At 42.8% G+C, this 24,142-nt stretch overlaps 2 protein-coding genes across 3 annotated transcripts; both read left to right on the top strand.

Moving 5' to 3' along the window:
• Nucleotides 1-996: 996 nt before the first annotated feature.
• Nucleotides 997-8,805, top strand: gpr61l (G protein-coupled receptor 61-like). Its single transcript, XM_021569207.3, has 2 exons — nucleotides 997-1,468; nucleotides 6,881-8,805. The coding sequence occupies exon 2, from the start codon at nucleotides 6,959-6,961 to the stop codon at nucleotides 8,252-8,254; it is 1,296 nt and encodes a 431-aa protein (XP_021424882.1). The 5' UTR covers nucleotides 997-1,468; nucleotides 6,881-6,958; the 3' UTR covers nucleotides 8,255-8,805.
• Nucleotides 8,806-17,851: 9,046 nt separating this feature from the next.
• Nucleotides 17,852-22,694, top strand: LOC110495180 (caveolin-2). Of its 2 annotated transcripts, XM_021570499.3 has the most exons (3): nucleotides 17,852-18,195; nucleotides 20,848-21,035; nucleotides 21,412-22,694. In XM_021570499.3, exons 1-3 carry the CDS (start codon nucleotides 17,980-17,982, stop codon nucleotides 21,560-21,562), a joined length of 555 nt encoding a protein of 184 aa, XP_021426174.1. In that variant the 5' UTR covers nucleotides 17,852-17,979; the 3' UTR covers nucleotides 21,563-22,694. The 2 variants fall into 2 exon arrangements, with proteins under 2 accessions (XP_021426174.1, XP_090061817.1); XM_090205691.1 differs by lacking the exon at nucleotides 20,848-21,035 and having other exon boundaries at nucleotides 17,905-18,195.
• Nucleotides 22,695-24,142: the final 1,448 nt, after the last annotated feature.

Genomic DNA, 24,142 nt, shown 5'->3' with positions numbered 1-24,142 from the left:
TGCCTGTGGTGATCAATGTGCTTGTCTCAGTTTATTCAGTGGCCTGGGCCCAGATTCACAAAGCGTCTCGGATTAGGAGTGCTGATCCAGGACAATTTTTGCTTTTTAAATCGTAAAGAAAAAGTGATTCTATATCAGCTCTCCTACTCTGAGACACTACGAATACGGGTCCTATTCATTACACACAGCAGCCTGTTGAGAGAATGTCCTTCTGCATCGCCATCAGGAGGTGTCACTAGTGAGCACTGCCTCAGACCCTGTTGAATGTCGTCACCTCTCAGCCTTTTTGTATGTGATCTATTTACTTGAACCCATGATACAGGCTCAATAAACAAAATGACCCTCAAGCTAGCTGTCAGACCTCTGTCTGTTGCATATCTCTCTCTGCAGGTTTTCATCTAGATTTTTCTTAGTTATATTATGTGCCCTGCTCCCAGTGTTTTGTGCAAAATAACTAAGGTTATACCTTCAGCGCTTTTGATGTCACTGTTGGTTGACACTATTTAGTGGTTGTTGCCCAACATGTTTGCAATACACTGTATATACTCAGTTGGATCTGGTGATCCCATTCTTCACACAACACTTACAGCATTTCATTAAACAGTAACACCAACACACAAAGTTGCCATTACAGTTTCTTCCTAACACTCAATTTTGAACATTGTCATCCAGAGATTAATATAATTGTCATCACCACAGCTGGTTCAATTACTAAATGAATAGATGATAGTTCAGGAAAAGATTATACCAAATTGTTTTAACTAACCTTCACTCTGCGTAATGTGACATTTGGTAAAAAATAATAATAACTAAACTCTAAATAATACAATAAATAACACATTTTTGGAAAAGGCCATGTCAACATGTACTGTACATTCCGGTTGCAGTTGTTACCACACAGCTGGTGCTAGTCTTGTGATTTGGTGAGCTCTAGGACCCTGGGAAGACCTGACTTCTGAGGGGACAGTGGAGTGTGTGTCTGTCTGAAAAAAAATCACACAGCTCACAATGTGTGACAGTCACTGCCATACACAGTGATAGAGTGAAAGGAGGAGGGTTGAGAGAGATAAAGGGCATCCTCTCACATCTATCAGGGACTTAGACACTATCCTGAGGGAAGTGAAGTGATCAACAGCTTCTACACACCATCTCTTACACCAGTGTCCCTCTGTTACCCCAGCCTGGTTTGGACCAGGGATATTCCCTCTGGAGTACACCTATAATAGACACTGAACTTCAAAACCTCTGGACAACCCACTCTGGCTACCTCTACCTGGAACCCTCACCAGTGTGGAACTTGTCCTGCTCATCCAGTGGAAATACCCACTGTAACTGGTCTACTAGGACTTTTTCAGGTCTACTCATCTGAGGTTTCCTCACTAAAACAACCCTTGGGATATCCAGAAAGTACGACTCAAAAAAATCTTATTTCTTTGAATTGGACTGGACATATCATCTAATATTATGGGTAGGTTATGAGACTTATTTGATCATTTTACACATTTTCCCATCTCCATAACATACAGTACATCCGCCACAGGATGCATAGCTAACAGGTGTACATTCTGTTAGATGCACTGTGCTCTTTAACATACATTGTAATCACTTGAACGTCTCATCACATTGTCATTGACGAGCTGAGAGTTGAGGGAACAAACTATTTTAAGTTATTGTTTTTTGGGGGGAATGGGTTTTCTGCTTCAGGTCCATGCATACTGCAGTTATGTGTTTCAAAGTAAAGGTAATGTAAATGTCCAATGTATGTCTTATGTGTATGTGCTCTTAAGAAATTACTCATCTTTTCAGTAAAATATAATTATCCTGAAGGGAAATATAACAAATGTTTCTTCTATTCCATCTATTATCACTCATAATACACAGCTTTACCAAAAGTGTGCCTATACATCCATATTTAGCTACATTTCTAGTCAAATATCCATGAACAAAATGTAAATTTTAAGAAAATGCTTTTTAATTTATTCACATTGAAGCAGATTTAACTGACTTCATCTCAGTGTGTTTCCCAGTTGACAGTAGCTGTGCAGTGACATATCGAGCTGACATGGCAGGGAGGAGATGGAACCAGAGGGATAGTGAGGGGGACATCGGAGGGACAAGCATGAGTGACTCACGTCTCTCAAAAAAAAGTGCTTGTCTGTAAGAGCCATTGAACACAGGTCACTGGCCCTTCAGTGTAAAACATACTGGCGCCGAAGGGTAGGGCTGCCGTCTTATCAGCTCTCAACCAATCATGCTATTTTGTTTGTGTTTTTGCATTGTTCATAACTTGTTTTGTACATAATGTTGCTGTTACTGTCTCTTATGACCAGAAAATAGCTCCTGGACATCAGAACGGGGATTATTCTCCTCAAATTGGACGAGGAGTTCTTCAATGAGTCGGGATATACTGCAGACACCCGGCCAGGACCCGATCCCCATGATTCACTGCAGAAGGAAACGGAGAGTTCGAGGCAAAAGATTGGGGTGCCCTCGAGAATCAGGCAATGAGTGGCTAATCTGCCCTTGCCTTCCATTCTGCTAGCTAACATTCAATCACTGGAAAATAAATGGGACGAACTGAAAGCACGTATATCTTACCAACGGGACATTAAAAACTGTAATATGTTTCACAGAGTCTTGGCTGAAAGACGACATTAAGAACATACAGCTGGAACAGAACAGACACTCTATCGGCAAGACAGAACAGCAGCCTCTGGTAAGGCATGGGGCGAGGCCTATGCATTTATGTAAACAACAGCTGGTGCATGATATCTAAAGAAGTCTCAAAGTTTTGCTCGCATGAGATAGTGTATCTCATGATAAGCTGTAGACCACACTATCTACCTAAAGAGTTTTCATCTGTATTTTTGTAGCTGTAACTTTGTAGCTCACAGAGTGAGGTTGGCACTAAAATGTCACAAAATGAGCTGTATTCCGCCATAAGCAAACAGGAAAACCCTCATCCAGATGCGGTGCTCCTAGTGGCTCGTGACTTTAATGCAGGGAAACATAAATCAGTTTTACCGAATTTCTATCAGCATGTAAAATGTGCAACCAGAGGGAAAATAATTCTAAACTACCTTTACAAGCAAAGATTACTGAACTACAGGTCTGTTTTGCTAGCACAGACTGGAATGTGTACCGGGATTCTTCCAATGGCATTGAGGAGTACACCACATCAGTCACTGGCTTTATCAATCATTTATCAATGAGGACGTCATCCCCACATTGACTGTACGTACATACCCGAACCAGAAGCCATGGATTACAGGCAACATTTACACTGAGCTAAAGGGTAGAGCTGCCGCTTTCAAGGAGCGGGACTCTAACCTGTAAGCTTATAAGAAATCCCGCTATGCCCTCCGACAAACCATCAAACAGGCAAAGCGTCAATACAGGACCAAGATCGAATTGTACTACACCAGCTCCGACGCTCGTAGGATGTGGCAGGGCTTGCAAACTATTACAGTCTACAAAGGGAAGCACAGCCGAGAGCTGTCCAGTGACACGAGCTAAATAACTTCTATGCTCGCTTTGAGGCAAGTAACACTGAAACATGCATGAGAGCATCAGCTGTTCTGGATGACTGTGTGATCACGCTCTCCACAGCCGATGGGAGTAAGACCTTTTAACAGGTCAACATCCACAAGGCCGCAGGGGAATTACCAGGATGTAATTCATTGACTACAGCTCAGCATTCAACACCAAAGTGCCCTCAATGCTCATCAATAAGCTAAGGAATCTAGGACTAAACTCCTTCCTCTGCAACTGAATCCTGGACTTTCTGACGGGCTACCCCCAGGTGGTGAGGTTAGGTAACAACACATCCACCACGCTGATCCTCAACACGAGGGCCCCTCAGGGGTGTGTGCTCAGTCCCGTCCTGTACTCCCTGTTCACTCATGACTGCACGGCCAGGCACAACTCCAACACCATCATTAAGTTTGCTGATGACACAACAGTAGTAGGCCTGATCACCAACAACGATGAGATAGCCTATAGAGTGGAGGTCAGAGACCTGACTGTGTGGTTCAAGGACAACCACCTCTCCCTCAACATGATCAAGACAAAGGAGATGATTGTGGACTACAGGAAAAGGAGGACCGAGCAAGCCCCCATTTTCATCAACGGGGCTGTAGAGGAGCAGGTTGAGAGCTTCAAGTTCCTTGGCGTCCACATCACCAACAAACTAACATGGTCCAAGCACACCAACACAGTCATGAAGAGTGCACGACATAACGTATTCCCCCTCAGAAGACTGAAAAGATTTGTCATGGGTCCTCAGATCCTCAAAAGGTTTTACAGTTGCACCATCGAGAGCATCCTGACGGGTTGCATCACTGACTGGTATGGCATCTGCGCCGACCGCAAGGCACTACAGAGGGTAGTGTGTACGGCCCAGTACATCACTGGGGCCAAGCTTCCTGACATCTAGGACCTCTATATCAGGCGGTGTCAGAGGAAGGCCCTAAAAATTGTCAGACTCCCCCCCCCCCCCCCCCCCCCACCCATTCGCTGCAGCTACTCTCTGTTATTATCTATGCATAGACACTTTAATAACTCTACCTGCATGTACATAATTACCTCAATTGCCTTGACACCGGTGCTCCCGCACATTGACACATTGACTCTGTACCCCCTGTATATAGCCCCTGTATATAGACCCTGTATATAGCCGCGCTATTGTTATTTACTGCTGCACTTTAATTATTTGTTTTTCTAATCTCTGACTTTTTTGGGGAGGTTTTCTTTAAACTGCATGGTTGGTTAAGGACTTGTGAGTAAGCATTTCACTCTAAGGTCTGTTGTATTCGGCGCATGTGACAAATACAATTTGATTTGATTTGATTTATTTTCTTAAAGGTACCACACATAGGATTTTTTTTTTTGCATTGTAATTTTAGAAAATGTCCATAATATATCTGCAGTAATAGTGGAATTATAATGTTTCACAGTATGTCTTACCCGCCAGTGTTGTGATTGACTATGATATTTGCATATTGATTTCTCCTGCCAGGATGGCATTTGTTGTCAGAATGGGAAAGCTGCTCTGTCATTTCCTGGTTGCCAAAATGTTACTGTTCCCTCAATTTGAGTTTATGTGAGAATACAAGCACTTTATAGTGTAGCGAGTCATTGTACCATCTAAATCGCTGTGAAATATATTTTCAACAACAAAAATATAATGTATTTTCAGCTGTTTGAAGTTGGTGGTTCAAAACCGAAAGTAAAAGACTCAAGCGTGTCTCCGCCATGTTACTGGGAAATGGGACGAGGGAGAAATTCTGAGAAGTGTTTCACTCTTTCTCCTGTCTAAAGTAAACACACCCTTCTGAGAGAAAAAAACAACGACTTTAGTAAGTCAAAAGGCAAGGATAGATTTCCTATGTGAGTGGAAGGTTGATGTTGGTCAGTGTTTGGATCGAAAAGAGAGCAGACTTACATAACCCTGCATTTATGGGTAACAACATCACAATCACTCAATTGGCTTGGTGCCCCACACCGTATCTAATGTGGCCATTACTATGATCTATTTTGTGTTCCCCAAATCCATGCTATACAAACACACAATGTAGCAAGGAGTAAGGATTATATGTTTCAGACAAACTGTTGTCAGTGCTTTATCTGAATCAACTTGTATCTTGTAACTTCTTATCAAAACAGTAAAAATGCATGTATTCTCAGTTCTTAATGGTTTTACGTCCATGTGATCTGGTAGTTTGGCTTGTCCAATAACCTCCAAGCAGTGAACTAGAGGGGCTTCAGGCCAGGGCAGGGATCCCCTTATGACTAAGATGCTCTAGAAATGTAATCATATCCAACATTTTACAAATTAATTTGCTTTGTTTTCTTTTTGGCTAAACGTTGTTATTATATTCAATTATATCAGACTGATGTGTTTCGACAAGTTTTTCTAATCAAAGTGAAATTATATAGTTGAGAAAGAATATCAATAAATGTAGACTTGAGAGATGACTCAGATAAATGTATTGGTGAGTATTGTGACATGCTGTTGGACATGAACAAAGGTAGTGAGCAACTGAAACCCTCAGGCTTACAACAAGTCTTTGTTTTCCCTCTCTTATCTTCAGTACACACACATACTGTAGTGTAGTGTAGGATTGGCCTGGATGGGAGATAGTTGCTTTGACATAGACGCAGCTATTCTTACTTTTATCCTAAATGTTAGTCTCAGCCCTGTTAAAGTACACACAAAAATACACACTTTTATTGATCATGGTGATTCAGGAGTTGCATTAAAACAGGGTTATATACCCCACCAACATTAGACAACTATACAAAAAAGCCCTAAAATTGCAGAAATAAGTCAATCAAATCAATGATGAGAGAATAGTCAGATTAACTGATAATGGACACAGACATGGTGGTGTAGCAGGATGATCGGAATACTGTTAACCAAGAGGTTGTGAATTCAAATCCCAAGTGAGGACATGTTGAATAATATTTACTGTATAAATGAACATGCGCAATGTAATCATGTATGTCACAGTGTGTCAAACACGTAGGTTGAAAACAGTATGTTAAAAGCATTGTTTGTGTGTGTCCCTAACCTTGCCAACAAACAAAGAGCTGTGAATGGATCAGTGCTTCACCAATCAGAGTGTTGATTGGCTCAGCCACAGTAACAAGGTCTGATGTGTAATGATGAAAATTATTTTTGGGGGAGAACGTTTCTTTGGGACCGTCAGGCAACATCCTGATGCCTGATACACAGGAATATTCTTGCAACATTCCCATGAAACGTGTCTAGAATATTAACATATCATATTCTGAGAATATGGCAACCATGTTCTGTATATGATTGGTGACATTTCAAGATCATATAATTTTTGTAATTGTGTTTTTGTCTGTCTAACAGGACATATCCTAAAAAGAGGAGAAACTAAACATTGCAATGGGGCCTGCTGCTGTAATGATGACTAGTCTTCTGTGAACTATGGAGAAGTCTGGTCCGATGCTGGCTTCTACTCCCAATCGCACAGGGGCCAACCTCACAACCAGCCTATGGGGACCCAACCCCACAGTTCCTGCAGAGGTGGGAGTGGTCACCGGCTCCCAGTCTCAGATCAAGGATCTGATTGGGCTGTTTGCAATGGTGACCCTTAACCTCATCGCCCTATTGGCTAACACTGGAGTCATGGTGGCCATAGCCCGCGCCCCTCACCTGAAGAGGTTTGCCTTTGTGTGCCACCTGTGTGCAGTGGACCTGCTGTGTGCCATCCTCCTCATGCCTCTGGGCATCATCTCTAACTCGCCCTTCTTCGGCACTGTGGTGTTCACCGTGCTGGAGTGCCAGGTCTACATCTTCCTCAACGTGTTCCTCATCTGTGCCTCCATCCTCACCATCACCGCCATCAGTGTGGAGCGTTACTACTACATCGTCCATCCTATGCGCTACGAGGTGAAGATGAGCATCAACCTGGCCATTGGCGTCATGCTCTTCATCTGGGTAAAGTCCATCCTGCTGGCCCTGGTCACCCTGTTTGGCTGGCCTGCCTACGGGGCCCACAGCTCCATCGCTGCCAACCACTGCTCCCTCCACTGGAGCCACAGTCGGCTGAGGAAGGTGTTCGCTGTGCTCTTCAGCGTGATGTGTTTCCTGCTACCAGCCGTGGTCATCTTCGCAGTCTACTGTAATGTGTACAAGGTTGCACGCTCGGCCGCCCTGCAGCACACACCCACACCTACCACATGGGCCTCGTCCAACCCGGCCAAACGTCCCAACCGTTCTGACTCCATCAACAGCCAGACAACCATCATCACAACCACCCGCAGCCTGCCCCAGAGACTATCCCCTGAGATGGCCTTCAGCGGGGGTAAGGCTGCCCTCACCCTGGTGATCATTGTAGGTCAGTTCCTGCTCTGCTGGCTGCCTTACTTCTCCTTCCACTTGCACCTGTCCTTCAGCTCATCCCTGCAGAGCCCCGGAGATGTGGAGGAGGCTGTTACCTGGCTGGCCTACTCCTCCTTCGCTGTCAACCCTTTCTTCTATGGCCTGCTCAACAGGCAAATCAGGGAGGAGCTGGTCAAGTTCCGGCGCTGCTGCTCCTCCAGGCCGGTGGAGCTGGGTACCTCCAGCCACGAGGGCTCCCTGCAGGAGAACTTCCTCCAGTTCATTCAGAGGTCCAGCAACACGGCCGACACGCGCTCCAGCGGCGCCAACTCCAGCCCCAGGAACACTCTGGACCAGGGGGTCAGGATCCCTGGACAGATACCAGAGGAGCATGGCTGAACACAATGGACAACTCACTTCAATATGGACTATTAATTTTGACAGCCCTCTATCCTCGTAGCACCCAGAGTTTGTGACCTGACCAAGACAAACTCTGGGGCCTAGTTAACGTCAAAATGGCCCTGTGGTTTTTCTGATCCGGTTACATGCTCAGACAAAATACTATACTTCATGTATGCCTCTGAGTAAGGGCTTATTATTTATTGGTATAATGGGATTTATTCAGGTAATGTCTCCAACACAAGATCATAGTGTTGTTGTTTTAATGAGAAATATAAAATTATTGTTACAGAATTTCATTGACATTACCCTTTACTGTTGTTTCATTACAAAACTTTATGTAAAAATGTATGATTATTTGATGATTTGTTTGCATGAATTATATGTTCTGAAATAACATTTATTTGAGTTTACTGATGTTTCCAATGAACAGTGAGGAATGCTGTAGGAATACTGATATTTTCACCTTTTACAGCGGCCATGTAAAGGTTCTTATTAACGTTCTATCGATAACACATTATTTAAATAAAGTGACAAGCATCGGTACAATAGTTACAAAATCAATTCATCTTTTCTAATAATTCTATCCATTTTACAGTGAAAAACAATGTGTCATGTGTAAGTATATACAGTTGAAGTCGGAAGTTTACATACACTTAGGTTGGAGTCATTAAAACTCCTTTTCAACCACTCTATAGCTTTGGCAAGTCGGTTAGGACATCTACTTTGAGCAGGACATGTCATTTTTCCAACAATTGTTTACAGACAGATTATTTCACTTAATTTAAAATGCACTGTATCACAATTCCAGTGGGTCAGAAGTTTACAAACACTATGTTTACTGTGCCTTTAAACAGCTTGGAAAATTCCAGAAAATTACGTTATGGCTTTAGAAGCTTCTGTTAGGCTAATTGACATAATGTGAGTCAATTGGTGGTGTACCTTTGTATGTATTTCAAGGCCTACCTTCAAACCCAGTGCCTCTTTGCTTGACATCATGGGAAAATCCAAAGAAATCAAGACCTCAGAAAAACAATTGTAGACCTTCACAAGTCTGGTTCATCCTCGGGAGCAATTTCCAAATGCCTGAAGGTACCACGTTCATCTGCACAAACAATAATAGTGCGCAAGTATAAACACCATGGGACCACGCAGCTGTCATACCGCTCAGGAAGGAGACGCCTTATGTCTCCTAGAGATAAATGTACTTTGGTGCGAAAAGTACAAATCAATCCCAGAACAACAGCAAAGGACCTTGTGAAGATGCTGGAGGAAACAGGTACAAAAGTATCTATATCCACAGAAAAACGAGTCCTATATCGGCATAACCTGAAAGGCCGCTCAGCAAGGAAGAAGCCACTGCTGAAAAACCACCATAAAAAAGACAGACTACGGTTTGCAACTGCACATGGTGACAAAGAGCGTACTTTTTGGAAAAATATCCTCTGATCTGATTAAACAAATACAACTGTTAGGCCATAATGACCATTGTTATGTTTGGAGGAAATAGGGGGAGACTTGCAAGCCAAAGAACCTCATCCCAACCGTCAAGTACGGGGGTGGCAGCATCATGTTGTTGAGGTGCTTTGCTGCAGGAAGGACTGGTGCCCTTTACAAAATAGATGGCATCAATGACCCCAAGCATACTTCCAAAGTTGTGGCAAAATGGCTTAAGGACAACAAAGTCAAGGTATTGGAGTGGCCATCACAAAACCCTGACCTCAATCCTATAGACAATTTGTGGGCAGAACTGAAAAAGCGTGTGCGAGCAAGGAGGCCTACAAACCTGATTCAGTTACACCAGCTCTGTCAGGAGGAATGGGCCAAAATTCTCCCAACTTATTGTGGGAAGCTTGTGGAAGGCTACCAGAAACGGTTGACCCAAGTTAAACAATTTAAAGGCAATGCTACCAAATACTAATTGAGTGTATGCAAACTTCTGACCCACTGGGAATGTGATGAAAGAAATAAAAACTGAAATAAATCCCTCTCTCTACTATTGTTCTGACATTTCACATTCTTATAATAAAGTGGTGATCCTAACTGACCTAAGACTTTTTATGCACAATTGATACTAGGATTAAATGTCAGGAATTGTGAATTTCAATGTATCTGTCTAATGTGTATGTAAACGTCCGACTTCAACTGTGTATATCAATGCAAGGGATTAGAGGCAAAACTAGTATACAACGTCAAAACAGCATCATGGAGATGTCAAAATGGAAGCATCCACCATTAATCAAAAAGGGATACTGATATAGCCTTAATTGTTGTGGCTCGATATGATAACAGTCAGTGAAAGTGCAGGGCGTCAAATTCAAACAACAGAAATCTCATAATTAAAATTCCTCAAACATACAAGTATTTTACACAATTTTAAAGATAAACTTGTTGTTAATCCCACCACAGTGTCCGATTTCAAAAAGGCTTTACGGCGAAACCACACCAAACGATTATGTTACGTCAGTACCTTGTCACAGAAAAACATAGTCATTTTTCCAGCCAAAGAGAGGAGTCACAAAAAGCAGAAATAGAGATAAAATTAATCACTAACCTTTGATGATCTTCATCAGATGACACTCATAGGACTTCATGTTACACAACATATGTATGTTTTCTTCAATAAAGTTCATATTTATATCCAAAAATCTCAGTTTACATTGGCGCATTTACGTTCAGTAATGTTTTGCTTCCAAAACATGCAGTGATTTTGCAGAGAGCCACATCAATTTACAGAAATACTCATCATAAATGTTGATGAAAATACAAGTGTTATGTATGGAACTTTAGATAAACTTCTCCTTAATGCAATCGCTGTATCAGATTTTTTTTAAACTTTACCGAAAAAGCACACCATGCAATTATCTGAGTACGACACTATCTGAGTACGACACAAAACAAGCCATACAGATATCCGCCATATTGTGGAGTCAGTAAAAGTCAGAAATAGCGTTATAAATATTCACTTACCTTTGATGATCTTCATCAGAATGCACTCCCAGGAATCCCAGATCCACAATAAATGTTTGTTTTGTTCGATAAAGTCCATAATTTATGTCCAAATACCTCCTTTTTGTTCGCGCCTTCAAATTCAAATTCCTTACGTGCAGGTCAAACAAAAAGTCCAAATATTCCATTACAGTTCGCATAAACATGTCAAACGGTGTATAGAATCAATCTTTAGGATGTTTTTAACATAAATCTTCAATAATGTTTCAACCGGAGAATTCCTTTGTCTTTAGAAAGGAAAAGGAACACAGCTACCTCTCACGGGAGCTTGTGTGATCAGCTCATGCCAGACACATGATTGAAAGAGCTCTCATTCCCTCCTTCACAGTAGATGCATGAAACAAGGTTCTAAAAATTGTTGAAATCTAGTGGAAGCCTTAGGAAGTGCAATATGACCCCATAGACACTGTATATTCAATAGGCAATGAGTTGAAAAACTACAAACCTCAGGTTTCCCACTTCCTGGTTGGATTTATTCTCAGGTTTTTGCCTGCCATATGAGTTATGTTATACTTACAGACATCATTCAAACAGTTTTGGAAACTTCAAATTGGTTTCTATCCAAATCTACTAATAATATGCATATCTTAGCTTCTGAGCCTGAGTAGCAGGCAGTTTACTCTGGGCACCTTATTCATCCAAGCTACTCAATACTGCCCCCCAGCCATATCTTGTCACCATGGAAATGCAGTGAGGCAGGGACACATAGCAAGAAGGTCCTCTGCTGCAGTGCTGATGCTTGGCTTCAGATCCAGATTGGGAGAGCAGAGGGAGAGAGCGAGGAGCATGCTCTTCATATAGGGAGGAATTCAGAACCGAGTTAGGTGTGAGTAAATGGAACTTAATTCCCTTTTTATGCACTTTTCTCTTTACACATACAGTATTCTGACCTTGATCTTAAGCATGGGGAAAAGGTTGTGCCAGCCAGCTATTTGTTTTGGTTGGAGATCACAGAAATGGAAGTGTGGCAGAGGTGTGTTTACGGATATGCATATTCTGACTTTGACTTCATTCCCAATAATTCAACCACTTTTAAGGACGAGGAAACCATCAATAAGGTCGAACAGCCGGTCGGTTCCAAGTGGAAAAACATCTGCTTAATTTTTTTTGCAATTGTAAATATAAATGAAAATAGTTTTAGATCTATTTTACATCATGATCATTGGAGACAAATGTTAAACCAGTCATATTTCATCAAACTGAAAGCATATCAACATAACAGAAATGTATGCCCTTTTGCCATAGTGAAGTATGAAATCCTGTGCCTTTATGCAGAATTTAAATTGTATGTCCTTATAACTATGTCCTCAAACTATAGGCTTCTGTTAAAAAAAGTACAATTTGAATTGTTTTACATTTTTGCCACTTTCGGAAGCCAACGTCAGTAATGCCCACATACATTCATAACTGTCAATTTAGTTTTTAATTTCCTTCAATTTTGCATAATTCCATTACATTATTAGTGTACCTTTCTTTCCTCTGTCACGTTTACGTGGTTGGTCTCCCGAGGATCACTATCAATAGGGGATCATATTAGGCTAACATATTACAAGTTGTGCAATAATTTGAGACATTTTTGAATCATCATGGAACGCGGTGACTGTTGTTGTCAAGAGGACTGGGCGTTGTCATCACAGTTCAATGATTAGTGAGACTATTAGGGTAGATTTGACAATTGTTCAACCCCTGCTTTACATTTTTCTCACCTTCCAATATTTAATGGATTAAACAATTAAATATAGCAATTTATAACTGTATTTCGATTCATCAATTTATTTTGTGTGTAAAGTTTTCTTACCTGTTTTTTAACCCTAAATAATCTACAAGATCAGAGTATTTTTAAATCTACCAATTGGTGTTGAAAAAGAGACGAATATGCATTTATTTAGATGGCTTTATTTAATTGATCCCTAATATTATAAACCCGTTCTCTCGATTTAATCTAATGAGTCTGTCGAGAAAATTTGAATTAAAGGTACACGTATTTAAAGGGATGGTTTAAAATAAATGTACTGAAAACCCTGTTGAATGAAAACTCCACGAGATAATCTGTTGCCCAGCAAGTAAGAGGGTTTTCAGCAGTTGAATTAAATGTATTCAGTGCGCGCAATGGAACCACACCTGCAAAGCCTGTTCCTAAGTGTGAACAGGCTTTAGCTAAAGACAGACAGACAGACAGAGCCTTATTACCATCCAAATAGAGTGGAAAAACAGGCCAGAATAAGACTCAGAAGGCGATTTAACCTATACATGAAGATGTGGACCACTATAGTGACAGTTCCAGTGAGAGAGAAATAGTGAATGTCCAATGGAAAATCATTACTGAGTGATGTTAACGGTCTGGGAGTGATGACACTGTGTCATTTTATGGCCTTCTCCCTATCTGGATTGGGGCTATCACAAACAAGGGAAGACTCAGGGCAGTTTGTTCCCAAATAATGAAAAACAGCATGTTGTCTGGCATCGCCGTGGAACAGGAGAATTTGCTTATTATCATGTAACATGGGTTGTATGAATGACCAGTCGATGTATTAGGAAGAACAGGGCGGTAGATCATCAAACACACCCACACAAGTATTTTGGAAGTAAGTTGGAAATTCACATACACTTAGGTTGGAGTCATTAAAACTAATTTTCAACTACTCCACAAATTTCTTCTTAACAATCTATAGCTTTGGCAAGTAATTTAGGACATCTACTTTGTGCATGACACAAGTAATTGTTTCAACAATTGTTTGCAGACAGATTATTTCACTTATAATTCACTGTATCACAATTCCAGTGTGTCAGAAGTTTACAAACACGAAGTTGACTGTGCCTCTAAACAGCCTGAAAAATTCCAGAAAAAAATGTCATGGCTTTAGAAGCTTCTGACAGGCTAATTGACAATACGAGTCAATTGGAGGTGTACCTGTGGATGTATTTCAAGGCCTACCTTCAAACTCAGTGCCTCTTTGCTTGACATCATTGGAAAATTAAAAGAAATCAGACAGATCTCCACAAGTTTGGTTCATCCTTGGGAGCAATTTCCAAGCGCCTGAAGGTACCATGTTCATCTGCACAAACAATAATAGTACGCAAGTATAAACACCATGGGACCACGCAGCTGTCATACCGCTCAGGAAGGAGATGCCTTTTGTCTCCTAGAGATAAATGTACTTTGGTGTGAAAAGTACAAATCAATCCCAGAACAAAAGCAAAGGACCTTGTGAAGATGCTGGAGGAAACAGGTACAAAAGTATCTATATCCACAGAAAAACAAGTCCTATATCGAGATAACCTAAAAGGTCGCTCAGCAAGGAAGAAGCCACAGCTCCAAAACCGCCATAAAAAAAAGCCAGACTACGGTTTGCAACTGCACATGGGGACAAATATGCAATATGGCTTAAGGCTTAAGGACAACAAAGTCAAGGTATTGAAGTGGAAATCACTAAGCCCTGACCTCAATCCTATAGACAATTTGTGGGCAGAACTGAAAAAGCGTGTGCGAGCAAGGAGACCTACAAACCTGACTCAGTTACACCAGCTCTGTCAGGAGGAATGGGCCAAAATTCACCCAACTTTTTGCGGGAAGCTTGTAGAAGGCTACCCGAAACGTTTGACCCAAGTTAAACAATTTAATGGCAATGCTACCAAATACTAATTGAGTGTTTGTAAACTTCTGACCCACTGGGAATGTGATGAAAGAAGTAAAAGCAGAAATAAATCATTCTCTCTACTATTATTCTGACATTTCACAATCTTAATTAAAATAAAGTGGTGATCCTAACTGACCTAAGACAGGGAATTTTTACTAGGATTAAATATCCGGAATTGTGAATATCTGAGTTTAAATGTATTCGGCTAGCACGGAAACCAAACCGTCTGCGCGCATGCGCCATCGTGCATACATTTATGCACACCAAACGCGATCACGACACGCAGGTTAAAATATCAAAACAAACTCTGAACCAATTACATTAATTTGGGGACAAATGAATGTCCCCAAATTAAAGTTCACTATAAAATGCTACAGTACTTACTATATGTAGTAAACTGTAGTATACTGTATAATACTATACTACACACTGTAGTATCCCTCGATCAAGTGTAGTGCATACTATAGAATATTGTCGTATAGTGTAGAATACTATAGTAAATATCCAAAACACAACACTTTTTTTACTATAATAAATACGACAGTATTTAATTTGCATATATCCTGCCCATTCCCCTCCCCCATATCCACATTTGTGAGAAACCTACATGCCATGTAAAGACCATATTGTTTTCCATACAAGTTATAGAAAAGAGCAGAAGTGCTGAACTAACTAGTTATGGAAAATGTGCTCTTTCATTATTTCTCCAAGGAGAAAGCCTCCACTTCTAGGTCAAAGATAATACAATAAAAACACAATAGTAAATACTACAGTAATGTCTGCAAAAACATTACAGTCTGCAAAAACACTACATTAATTACTATAGTATATATTAGTTTTCTTTTACTACAGTATTTATACTATAGTTAACTGTAAATACAACAGTATACTACGGTAAAGTCTACGGAAAAAACACTACAGTGAATGCTATAGTATTTATACCATAGTATACTATAATATTTTTTCATGTGGGTCTCTATAAGGTCCAAGGGTATTAATCCATAACCCCATGGAGGGGTCACAGGGAGGAGGGGGTTTGATCTCAGAGTGGTTCTGTTAGAGTTGATCGCTAGCCAATCAGGCCTGAGTCGGGAGGCGGCATGTAGAAAACAACTGTCAACAGGTCATTAGATGTAGAATCACAGACTGATGCATGGACAGACGGATGTGCAAACACACCCTCACGCATGCACGCACCCGCACACAAACACACACAAACACACACACACACCTCTTTCTTTTGATGCACACTTCTATGTGTCTGTTGATATAATTATGGCCAAACAGTGGGTGGAAGGAGGGGAATATAGTGTCCATGAACGAATCAGAGCGTGGAAATGATTTGCTCTGTCTGGTTTGCTTCATCTATTGGGTGCAATCACTGAGGGGATCAGGGACAAGGGGGAAATCACACAGACACGCAAGGACACACACACTCACACGCGCGCACACGCGTGGTCTGAGGCACAGACGTATGGGCGAAAGGCCAGCAGTCAGCGCTAACCTTCTCTGGCCTCTATTTCACACACACACACACACACACACACACACACACACACACACACACACACACACACACACACACACACACACACACACACACACACACACACACACACACACACACACACACACACACACACACACACACAGACGATCTGCTAATGGGTCCAAAGGTCGGAGAAAACAGATTTTCCCCTTAAAGCTCCCTGGGAATCCAGAGCTGGTAGGGGAAAATGTGCTCAGAGAGAATTCAGACAGTTGTCTATTTAGCCCTGTAGCCACCTGGTGGTACTTACCCACAGCCCCTCTCTTTGACGATCTACAGTACATAGATAATATGGAGTAGTGTCTGGCAAAGGTGTGGGCCACAAAGGGCTGCCTGCTTGGTTAATAGTAATTCAATGTTTCTATCATGCTAAACACATGATTTGATTATATAATATGACAGATAAACCAAGCCACACGGATTGAGTTAGGCTACATCATTTTTCTCTGCCGCAGAGAGAAATAGCAGGCATTGAAAGCAAAGCCTCTGCCTGTGCTACTCACCCACCAAGCTGCCTGGTGCACTCCATCACCATGGTTTCACCAGACATCAATCATCACATCCAGTCTCAATACCCTCCTCCAGAATGGCTGCTGTAAAACCGATCCACCCATCAATACCAGGGGGAGAAACTCCATTCAGTACACTAAATCATCAAGTCATAGCTTGTTTGATGATTATTGTTGTCTGTATATTTAGCTGCTCTTTGAGCAGTCTTTACAGTAACTAGCAATTGGTAGTCATACAGTTAAACAAATATTGATGTGCATAAATTATAATTCACCCTGTCAGCTTGCATTTTTGGCAATCATGTTTCAAAGGCCTCTAAATAGAAAAAACTGAGTATAAAGTCTTGGCCAACAGAGAGCGCTATGGAGCCATACAACAGCTCTATCACAAGGCTCTGAACAGGTAGCTTGCTGGCGCTCCATGTCTAGCTGCAGACTGATGAACAAACTGTGTCAGCTCTGTCTCCTGTGCTGTTCAACCAGGTGATGCAGATTACATCCCCGGCATGACATCTGCCACTGACAACACAATAACAGCACATCCATATGAAACCTGCTAGGTGTGGATCTATTGAACCAATTCATTGACTGACATTTGTTTATGCCCTTAAGACATCATTGTCTCACTATGTATTTTGTAATGATTTACAGGTCAAAGCAGCATTGTGATTAGCGCAGTGCTGTCAATGGACTCACTCATATCAACACGTATGCCTCAGATATTTTTGGTATATCATTCGCAAATTTTACAATGTGGTGAACAGCTCCTTGTTTAGGAAAGTTATCACACAGGTCAAATTAGCTGTAGAATGTCATAAGTTATGGGCCTGTGAAAGCCAATTTGGGCATTCCACACTGAGGGAGTATGCACTGATGCAGTCACCCATCCACTATGTCCCACCGAGGTGCCAGTGACTGGGCTGCTGAGGCGAGAGGAGTGGGATTGGTCTATGGTGGTCGACCCCCTTTCATCCGCTCTCCCAGCCCAGTGAGGGTGCATGCCACTGAGGCACACACACCATGACCACGGGGCGTACACCAGCTGAGACCAGGCTAGACCTGGAGGACATAGAGGAGCAGGGGATCCCTCCAGGCAGGCACACTGCAGAGGGACTACTGGAGGAAGTAGTGGAGGTAGAGGCAGAGGAACCAGCTCAGGAGGAGGACTCCACCCACAGTGACATCAGGTCTCTGGTCAAGAACAGGGACCCAAGGGGAGTCAACAAGTATCTAAAGGTAACTGACACACACAGCAGCACAGCCCGGTAAACAGTGAGGTACAGTGCCTTGCAAAAGTATTCATCCCCTTTGGCATTTTTTCCTATTTTGTTGCATTAAAACCTGTCATTTAAATAGATTTTTATCTGCATTTCATGTAATGGACATACACAAAATAGTCCAAATTGGTGAAGTGAAATGAAAAAAAATTACTTGGTTCAAAAAAGTAAAAAAGTAAATAAATGGAAAAGTGGGACGTGCATATGTATTCACCCCCTTTGCTATGAAGTCCCTAAATAAGATCTGGTGCAACCAATTACCTTCAGAAGTCACATAATTAGTTAAATACAGTCCACCTGTGTGCAATCTAAGTGTCACATGATCTCAGTACATATACAGCTGTTCTGAAAGGCCCCAGAGTCTGCAACACCGCTAAGCAAGGGGTACCACCAAGCTAGCGGCACCATGAAGGCCAAGGAGCGCGCTAAACAGGTCAGGGACAAAGTTGTGGAGAAGTACAGATCAGGGTTGGGTTATAAAAAAATATATACAACTTTGATCATCCCCCGGAGCACCATTTACTCCATTATAAAAAAAAATAAACAATATGGCACCACAACAAACCTGCCAAGAGAGGGCCGCCCACCAAAACTCATGGACCAGGCAAGCAGGGCATTAATCAGAGAGGCAACAAAGAGACAAATGATAACCCTGAACGAGCTGAAAAGCTCCACAGCAGAGATTAGAGTATCTGTCCAAACGACCACTTTAAGCCACACACTCCACAGAGCTGGGCTTTATGAAAGAGTGGCCAGAAAAAAAGCCATTGCTCAAAGAAGAAAATAAGCAAACACGTTTGGTATTTGCCAAAAGGCATGTGGGAGACTCCCCAAACATATGGAAGAAGGTACTCTGGTCAGATGAGACTAAAATGTTGCTTTTTGTCCATCAAGGAAAACGCTATGTCTGGTGCAAACCCAACATCTCCCATCACCCCGAGAATACCATTCACACAGTGAAGCATGGTGGTGGCAGCCAATCATGCTGTGGGGATGTTTTTCACCGTTAGGGACTGGGAAAACTGGTCAGAATAGAAGGATTGATGGATGGCGCTGAATACAGGGAAATTCTTGAGGGAAACCTGTTTCAGTCTTCCAGAGATTAGAGACTGGGACGGAGGTTCACCTTCCAGCAGTACAATGACCCTAAGCATACTGCTAAAGCAACACTAGAGTGGTTTAAGGGGAAACATTTAAATGTCTTGGAATGGCCTAGTCAAAGCTCAGACCTCAATCCAATTGAGAATCTGTGGTATGACTTAAAGATTGCTGTACACCAGCGGAACCCATCCAAATTGAAGGAGCTGGAGCAGTTTTGCCTTGAAGAATGGGCAAAGATCCCAGTGGCTAGATGTGCCAAGCTTGTAAAGACATACCCCAAGAGACTTGCAGCTGTAATTGCTGCAAAAGGTGGCTCTACAAAGTATTGACTTTGGGAGGGTGAATAGTTATGAACGCTCAAGTTTTCTGTTTTTTTGTCTGATTTCTTGTTTGTTTCACAATTAAAAATATTTTGCATCTTCAAAGTGTTAGACATGTTGTGTAAATCAAACGATACAAACCCCTCAAAAAATCTATTTTCATTACAGGTTGTAAGGCAACAAAATAGGAAAAATGCAAAGGGGGTGAATACTTTCGCAAGCCACTGTAAAGTGTAGGTTTAGACAGAATGTACTCTGTGGGAGATAAAAGCACTACATGTGTTTGCACATACTCCACATACAGTACCACACATCCTCTGTCTGTTGACTCCAGATAACGGAAGGGGAGGTTTAAACACAGGGACGAAGTAAGAGAGACACTATGGAAACAATCACATAATGATGTTCTGACATACTCTGGAAATGTTATAGTTGAGATAGGAACTAATTTGGAAAGATTTTGGTCGCATACATAGTGCTGTGTACACCATGAGCCGTGAATGGTCGACTTGTTATGCAATGTCTGTATAATGTATACATTGTTCAGTGGTATGGATTAACTGCCTAGGATTTTATTGAGATGAGCACTCGTTTATCTTAATTCCCATATAGTTAATGGTACACTGGACATACATCTGGAGGCAATAGGAAGGAAGATCTGCCATCCAACGAAGTGGAATCTGATGTTGGAAAGCAGTGTTGAGCGATGCTGACCTCGTGTGGCCACAGTTAGAACTGTGCCTTGTATGTCATCTCAAAGATCAGTACTCCTTTCCCACTTCAAGGCTCTATTTAATCTGTATCGCTGAAGTGTTACAGATTGGGCAATAGAAATGTAAAGGTAATTGCCGATTGAGCTGACATATGCAGCGTTTACTGTGAATGCCGTCTCTGCTAAAATGGGAACGTTGACTTTAAATTTGAATCACACAGTAATGCTGAACTTCAGTGATACAGATTGAATAGAGCCTTAAATCTCATTGTAATGTGGTTACTTAAGTAAGTGCTACAATGGTTCTATGGTTCCCCTGCATCCAAGTTCTGAATGTTATTGGTGAGAAAATACAGTTTTTATGGAGAACCTCCTTTTTCTGACCATACCTATACATAGACCTTCACTAAAGCCCCATGCTAAAGAGAGCTTCCACCAGGCCGTGCCCAGACTGACTGTAGACTCTGTCTCTCCTGAGGTGACCTTTGAGGACGTGATAGCAGAGCCCCCCTCGGTGCGGAGCTTCGATAAGGTGTGGCTGTGGAGCCACGCCCTGTTTGAGGTGTCCCGTCTCTGGTGCTACCGGCTCATCTCCCTCCTCCTGGCCGTGCCCGTCTCTCTGGTAGCAGGGATCCTCTTCGCTGTCTTCAGCTGCCTACATATCTGGTGGGTCCTCTCACCTTTGAACTCCTTCGACGTGATCTACTCAATGTTTTCAGTTAGTGCTTGATGGAGTTGAACGATGTGCTTGGGGTTTCAATGCATGGTGTATAGTATAAGGGCTCTATTCAATCTGTATTGTGGATGTTCAGCTTTACAGCGAGATTTAAATTTAAAGGGCAATGTTGCCACTTTAGCAGAGACTGCATTCACGGTAAACGCTGCATACAGTATGTCGGCTCAATCGGAAATTACCTTTACATTTCTATCATGGAATCTGTAACGATTCAGCTTTACAGATTGAATAGAACCCTAAATGATCTTAAAGTGACATTGACCTTGCCTGTTTATGCTCACTCTTTGTCTGTTTGTCTGTTTCCAGGCTGATCATGCCCTTTATTCAGCTCTTCCTGATCAACATGCACTGGGTTCAGACTGTGTGGGGCAGTGTATTGGACATCGCCATCGCTCCCTTCTTTAAGAGTATGGGGAAGTGCTGCAGTAGCATCAATGTCCGACTGGCCAGGGACTGATGTTGGGCTCTGCCACCTTCTATGGGAGTGTGGAGGGAGTGTGGATGGAGTGGGCTGGGTTGGGTTGATGCACACTACATATGAACTGGTTGTTTGCAATCATGTCTCAATCTCTAAGAAAAATAATGTTGCTGCCTTCTACTCTGCAAAGAACAAATTGAAAAAAGTAGAACTTGTCATTTTTTAGTAAATATGTGAAATGAAGTTACGTGAATTAGACAGTATCTAACAAATTATGTAATTCTATTTTGCTTAGTACATTCAGAACTGTTATTGGTAATGTACTATCGTACTCAATTTAATCTCTAAACCACAACTTGAAAGAAAGTTGTTAGCAATTTAGATTAAACATAATGCAGCACAGACACGTGCACGCGCACACACACGTACATGCACACACCCACACACACACAAATTCCACATGCTGGTGTAAAGGAACAATTCCTTCTGACAGAACAGATTATGTGGCCAGTGATGCATGTTTTTCCCCAGTAAAATAGGGGTATGGAATTACATTTCCTCCACTGACTGGCCAATTATTTTTCTGTCTCAGGAAAATAATGGTTCAGGCTCTAAAAATGAATGCTATTTCTTTGTTCCAGAGTGGTTGTCAAGAGATTGTTTAAATTCTGCTGATCTGATGCATCCTCTTAACCGAGGAGCCGTAATTACTGGTTGTGTGATCTAGTTGTGCCTGTTAGAATTTAGAATCCAGGTAGATGCAAAACTCAGTTTGGGATTAAAATCTATCTGCCCATGTTTAGTAGAACAGAAGTAAGAGCATAGTTGCAGGTTCTAAAATTGGCTCAAACTGAGCTACTAATTTGTTTCTGGACCTACAGTATAGGCTTAGGCAATTATACCTGCAAATTGCTCTAGCAGTTCAAATTATGCAAATGCACACTACCGTATGCACTCATTGGGATTTCTAGCCTTTCGCAAACACTGCAATTCTCTGGAACATGGATCTGTTCAGAGATATAGTAGGCGAAAGGGCCAAACTTGTGAAGCAACTCCTTTTGTGATACATTTGGTTCATTTTCAAGGGAAATTGCAGTGACACGTATATATACCCCGGGGATACATTCTTCAACTTCAACTGGGATTGCAATAAAAAACTTTTGTTATCTGATGGACCGTACTGTTCTGTAAAGAAGTCAACAGCAATGTCAAAACATCTAGGAATCTTAGATGACCAATTGTACTGCTTTGCTTAGTGTTTTCTCCTTTGTAGCCTGTCTGTGTAGTGTGCCATCTGTCTGTCTGTCTATTTATATATATACCTACCTACCTACCTACCTACCTACCTGCCTGCCTGCCTGCCTGCCTGCCTGCCTGCCTGCCTGCCTGCCTGCCTGCCTGCCTGCCTGCCTGCCTGCCTGCCTGCCTGCCTGCCTGCCTGCCTGCCTGCCTGCCTGCCTGCCTGCCTGCCTGCCTGCCTGCCTGCCTGCCTGCCTGCCTGCCTGCCTGCCTGCCTGCCTGCCTGCCTGCCTGCCTGCCTGCCTGCCTGCCTGCCTGCCTGCCTGCCTGCCTGCCTGCCTGCCTGCCTGCCTGCCTGCCTGCCTGCCTGCCTGCCTGCCTGCCTGCCTGCCTGCCTGCCTGCCTGCCTGCCTGCCTGCCTGCCTGCCTGCCTGCCTGCCTGCCTGCCTGCCTGCCTGCCTGCCTGCCTGCCTGCCTGCCTGCCTGCCTGCCTGCCTGCCTGCCTGCCTGCCTGCCTGCCTGCCTGCCTGCCTGCCTGCCTGCCTGCCTGCCTGCCTGCCTGCCTGCCTGCCTGCCTGCCTGCCTGCCTGCCTGCCTGCCTGCCTGCCTGCCTGCCTGCCTGCCTGCCTGCCTGCCTGCCTGCCTGCCTGCCTGCCTGCCTGCCTGCCTGCCTGCCTGCCTGCCTGCCTGCCTGCCTGCCTGCCTGCCTGCCTGCCTGCCTGCCTGCCTGCCTGCCTGCCTGCCTGCCTGTCTGTCTGTCTGTCTGTCTGTCTGTCTGTCGCTTGCTTGTCTGTCTGCCTGTAGGTCTGTGTTGTGTGCTATCTGTCTGTCGGGCAGGACCTGCTGCAGTCAGTTTACAGTACTGACACACAGGAGACACAGACGGGTGCACTGTGACACTCAGGGATCTATTTCTATCCCTTCTACTCCTATGTGCCCCGACCCCCAGACCCCGGCCCCCAGCCCCACTCCTCCTCTCACACTATGCTGAGAATATACTCCTCTAATTGGGTTGGCTCCTGCTCACACGCACTCTGATCCCATTCCACCACTCTCGCTCCTTCTCTCCCTTTCTCCCTCTCTCTGTCCAAAGGGAACTGGGGCAGGGAACATTATCAAGCCACTGCTCTGCTGTAAAGTCACACTTCATCCATGCAGTCTTTTTTGCATACTACTGGACAGTGTCTGTTATGTAGATAAATAGCAACAGGTTTACAATAGTGATAATCTGCTATTACTGTTACTTGCTTAGCTTCCTCTTCTTTCCCCCTCCTCTTCCTCCCTATTTTCCATATCATCATAATGTATCTATGGTCTTGTTTATGCAACAAGCAAATATAGAATGTAATGACTGATTGGGACAACTGTAACAAGGAATCC

The sequence above is a fragment of the Oncorhynchus mykiss genome, chromosome 17, assembly GCF_057628025.1.
Source record: "Oncorhynchus mykiss isolate SJ-2025 chromosome 17, ASM5762802v1, whole genome shotgun sequence".
NCBI lineage: Eukaryota > Metazoa > Chordata > Actinopteri > Salmoniformes > Salmonidae > Oncorhynchus > Oncorhynchus mykiss.
This window is presented reverse-complemented; position numbering and strand designations above follow the sequence as displayed.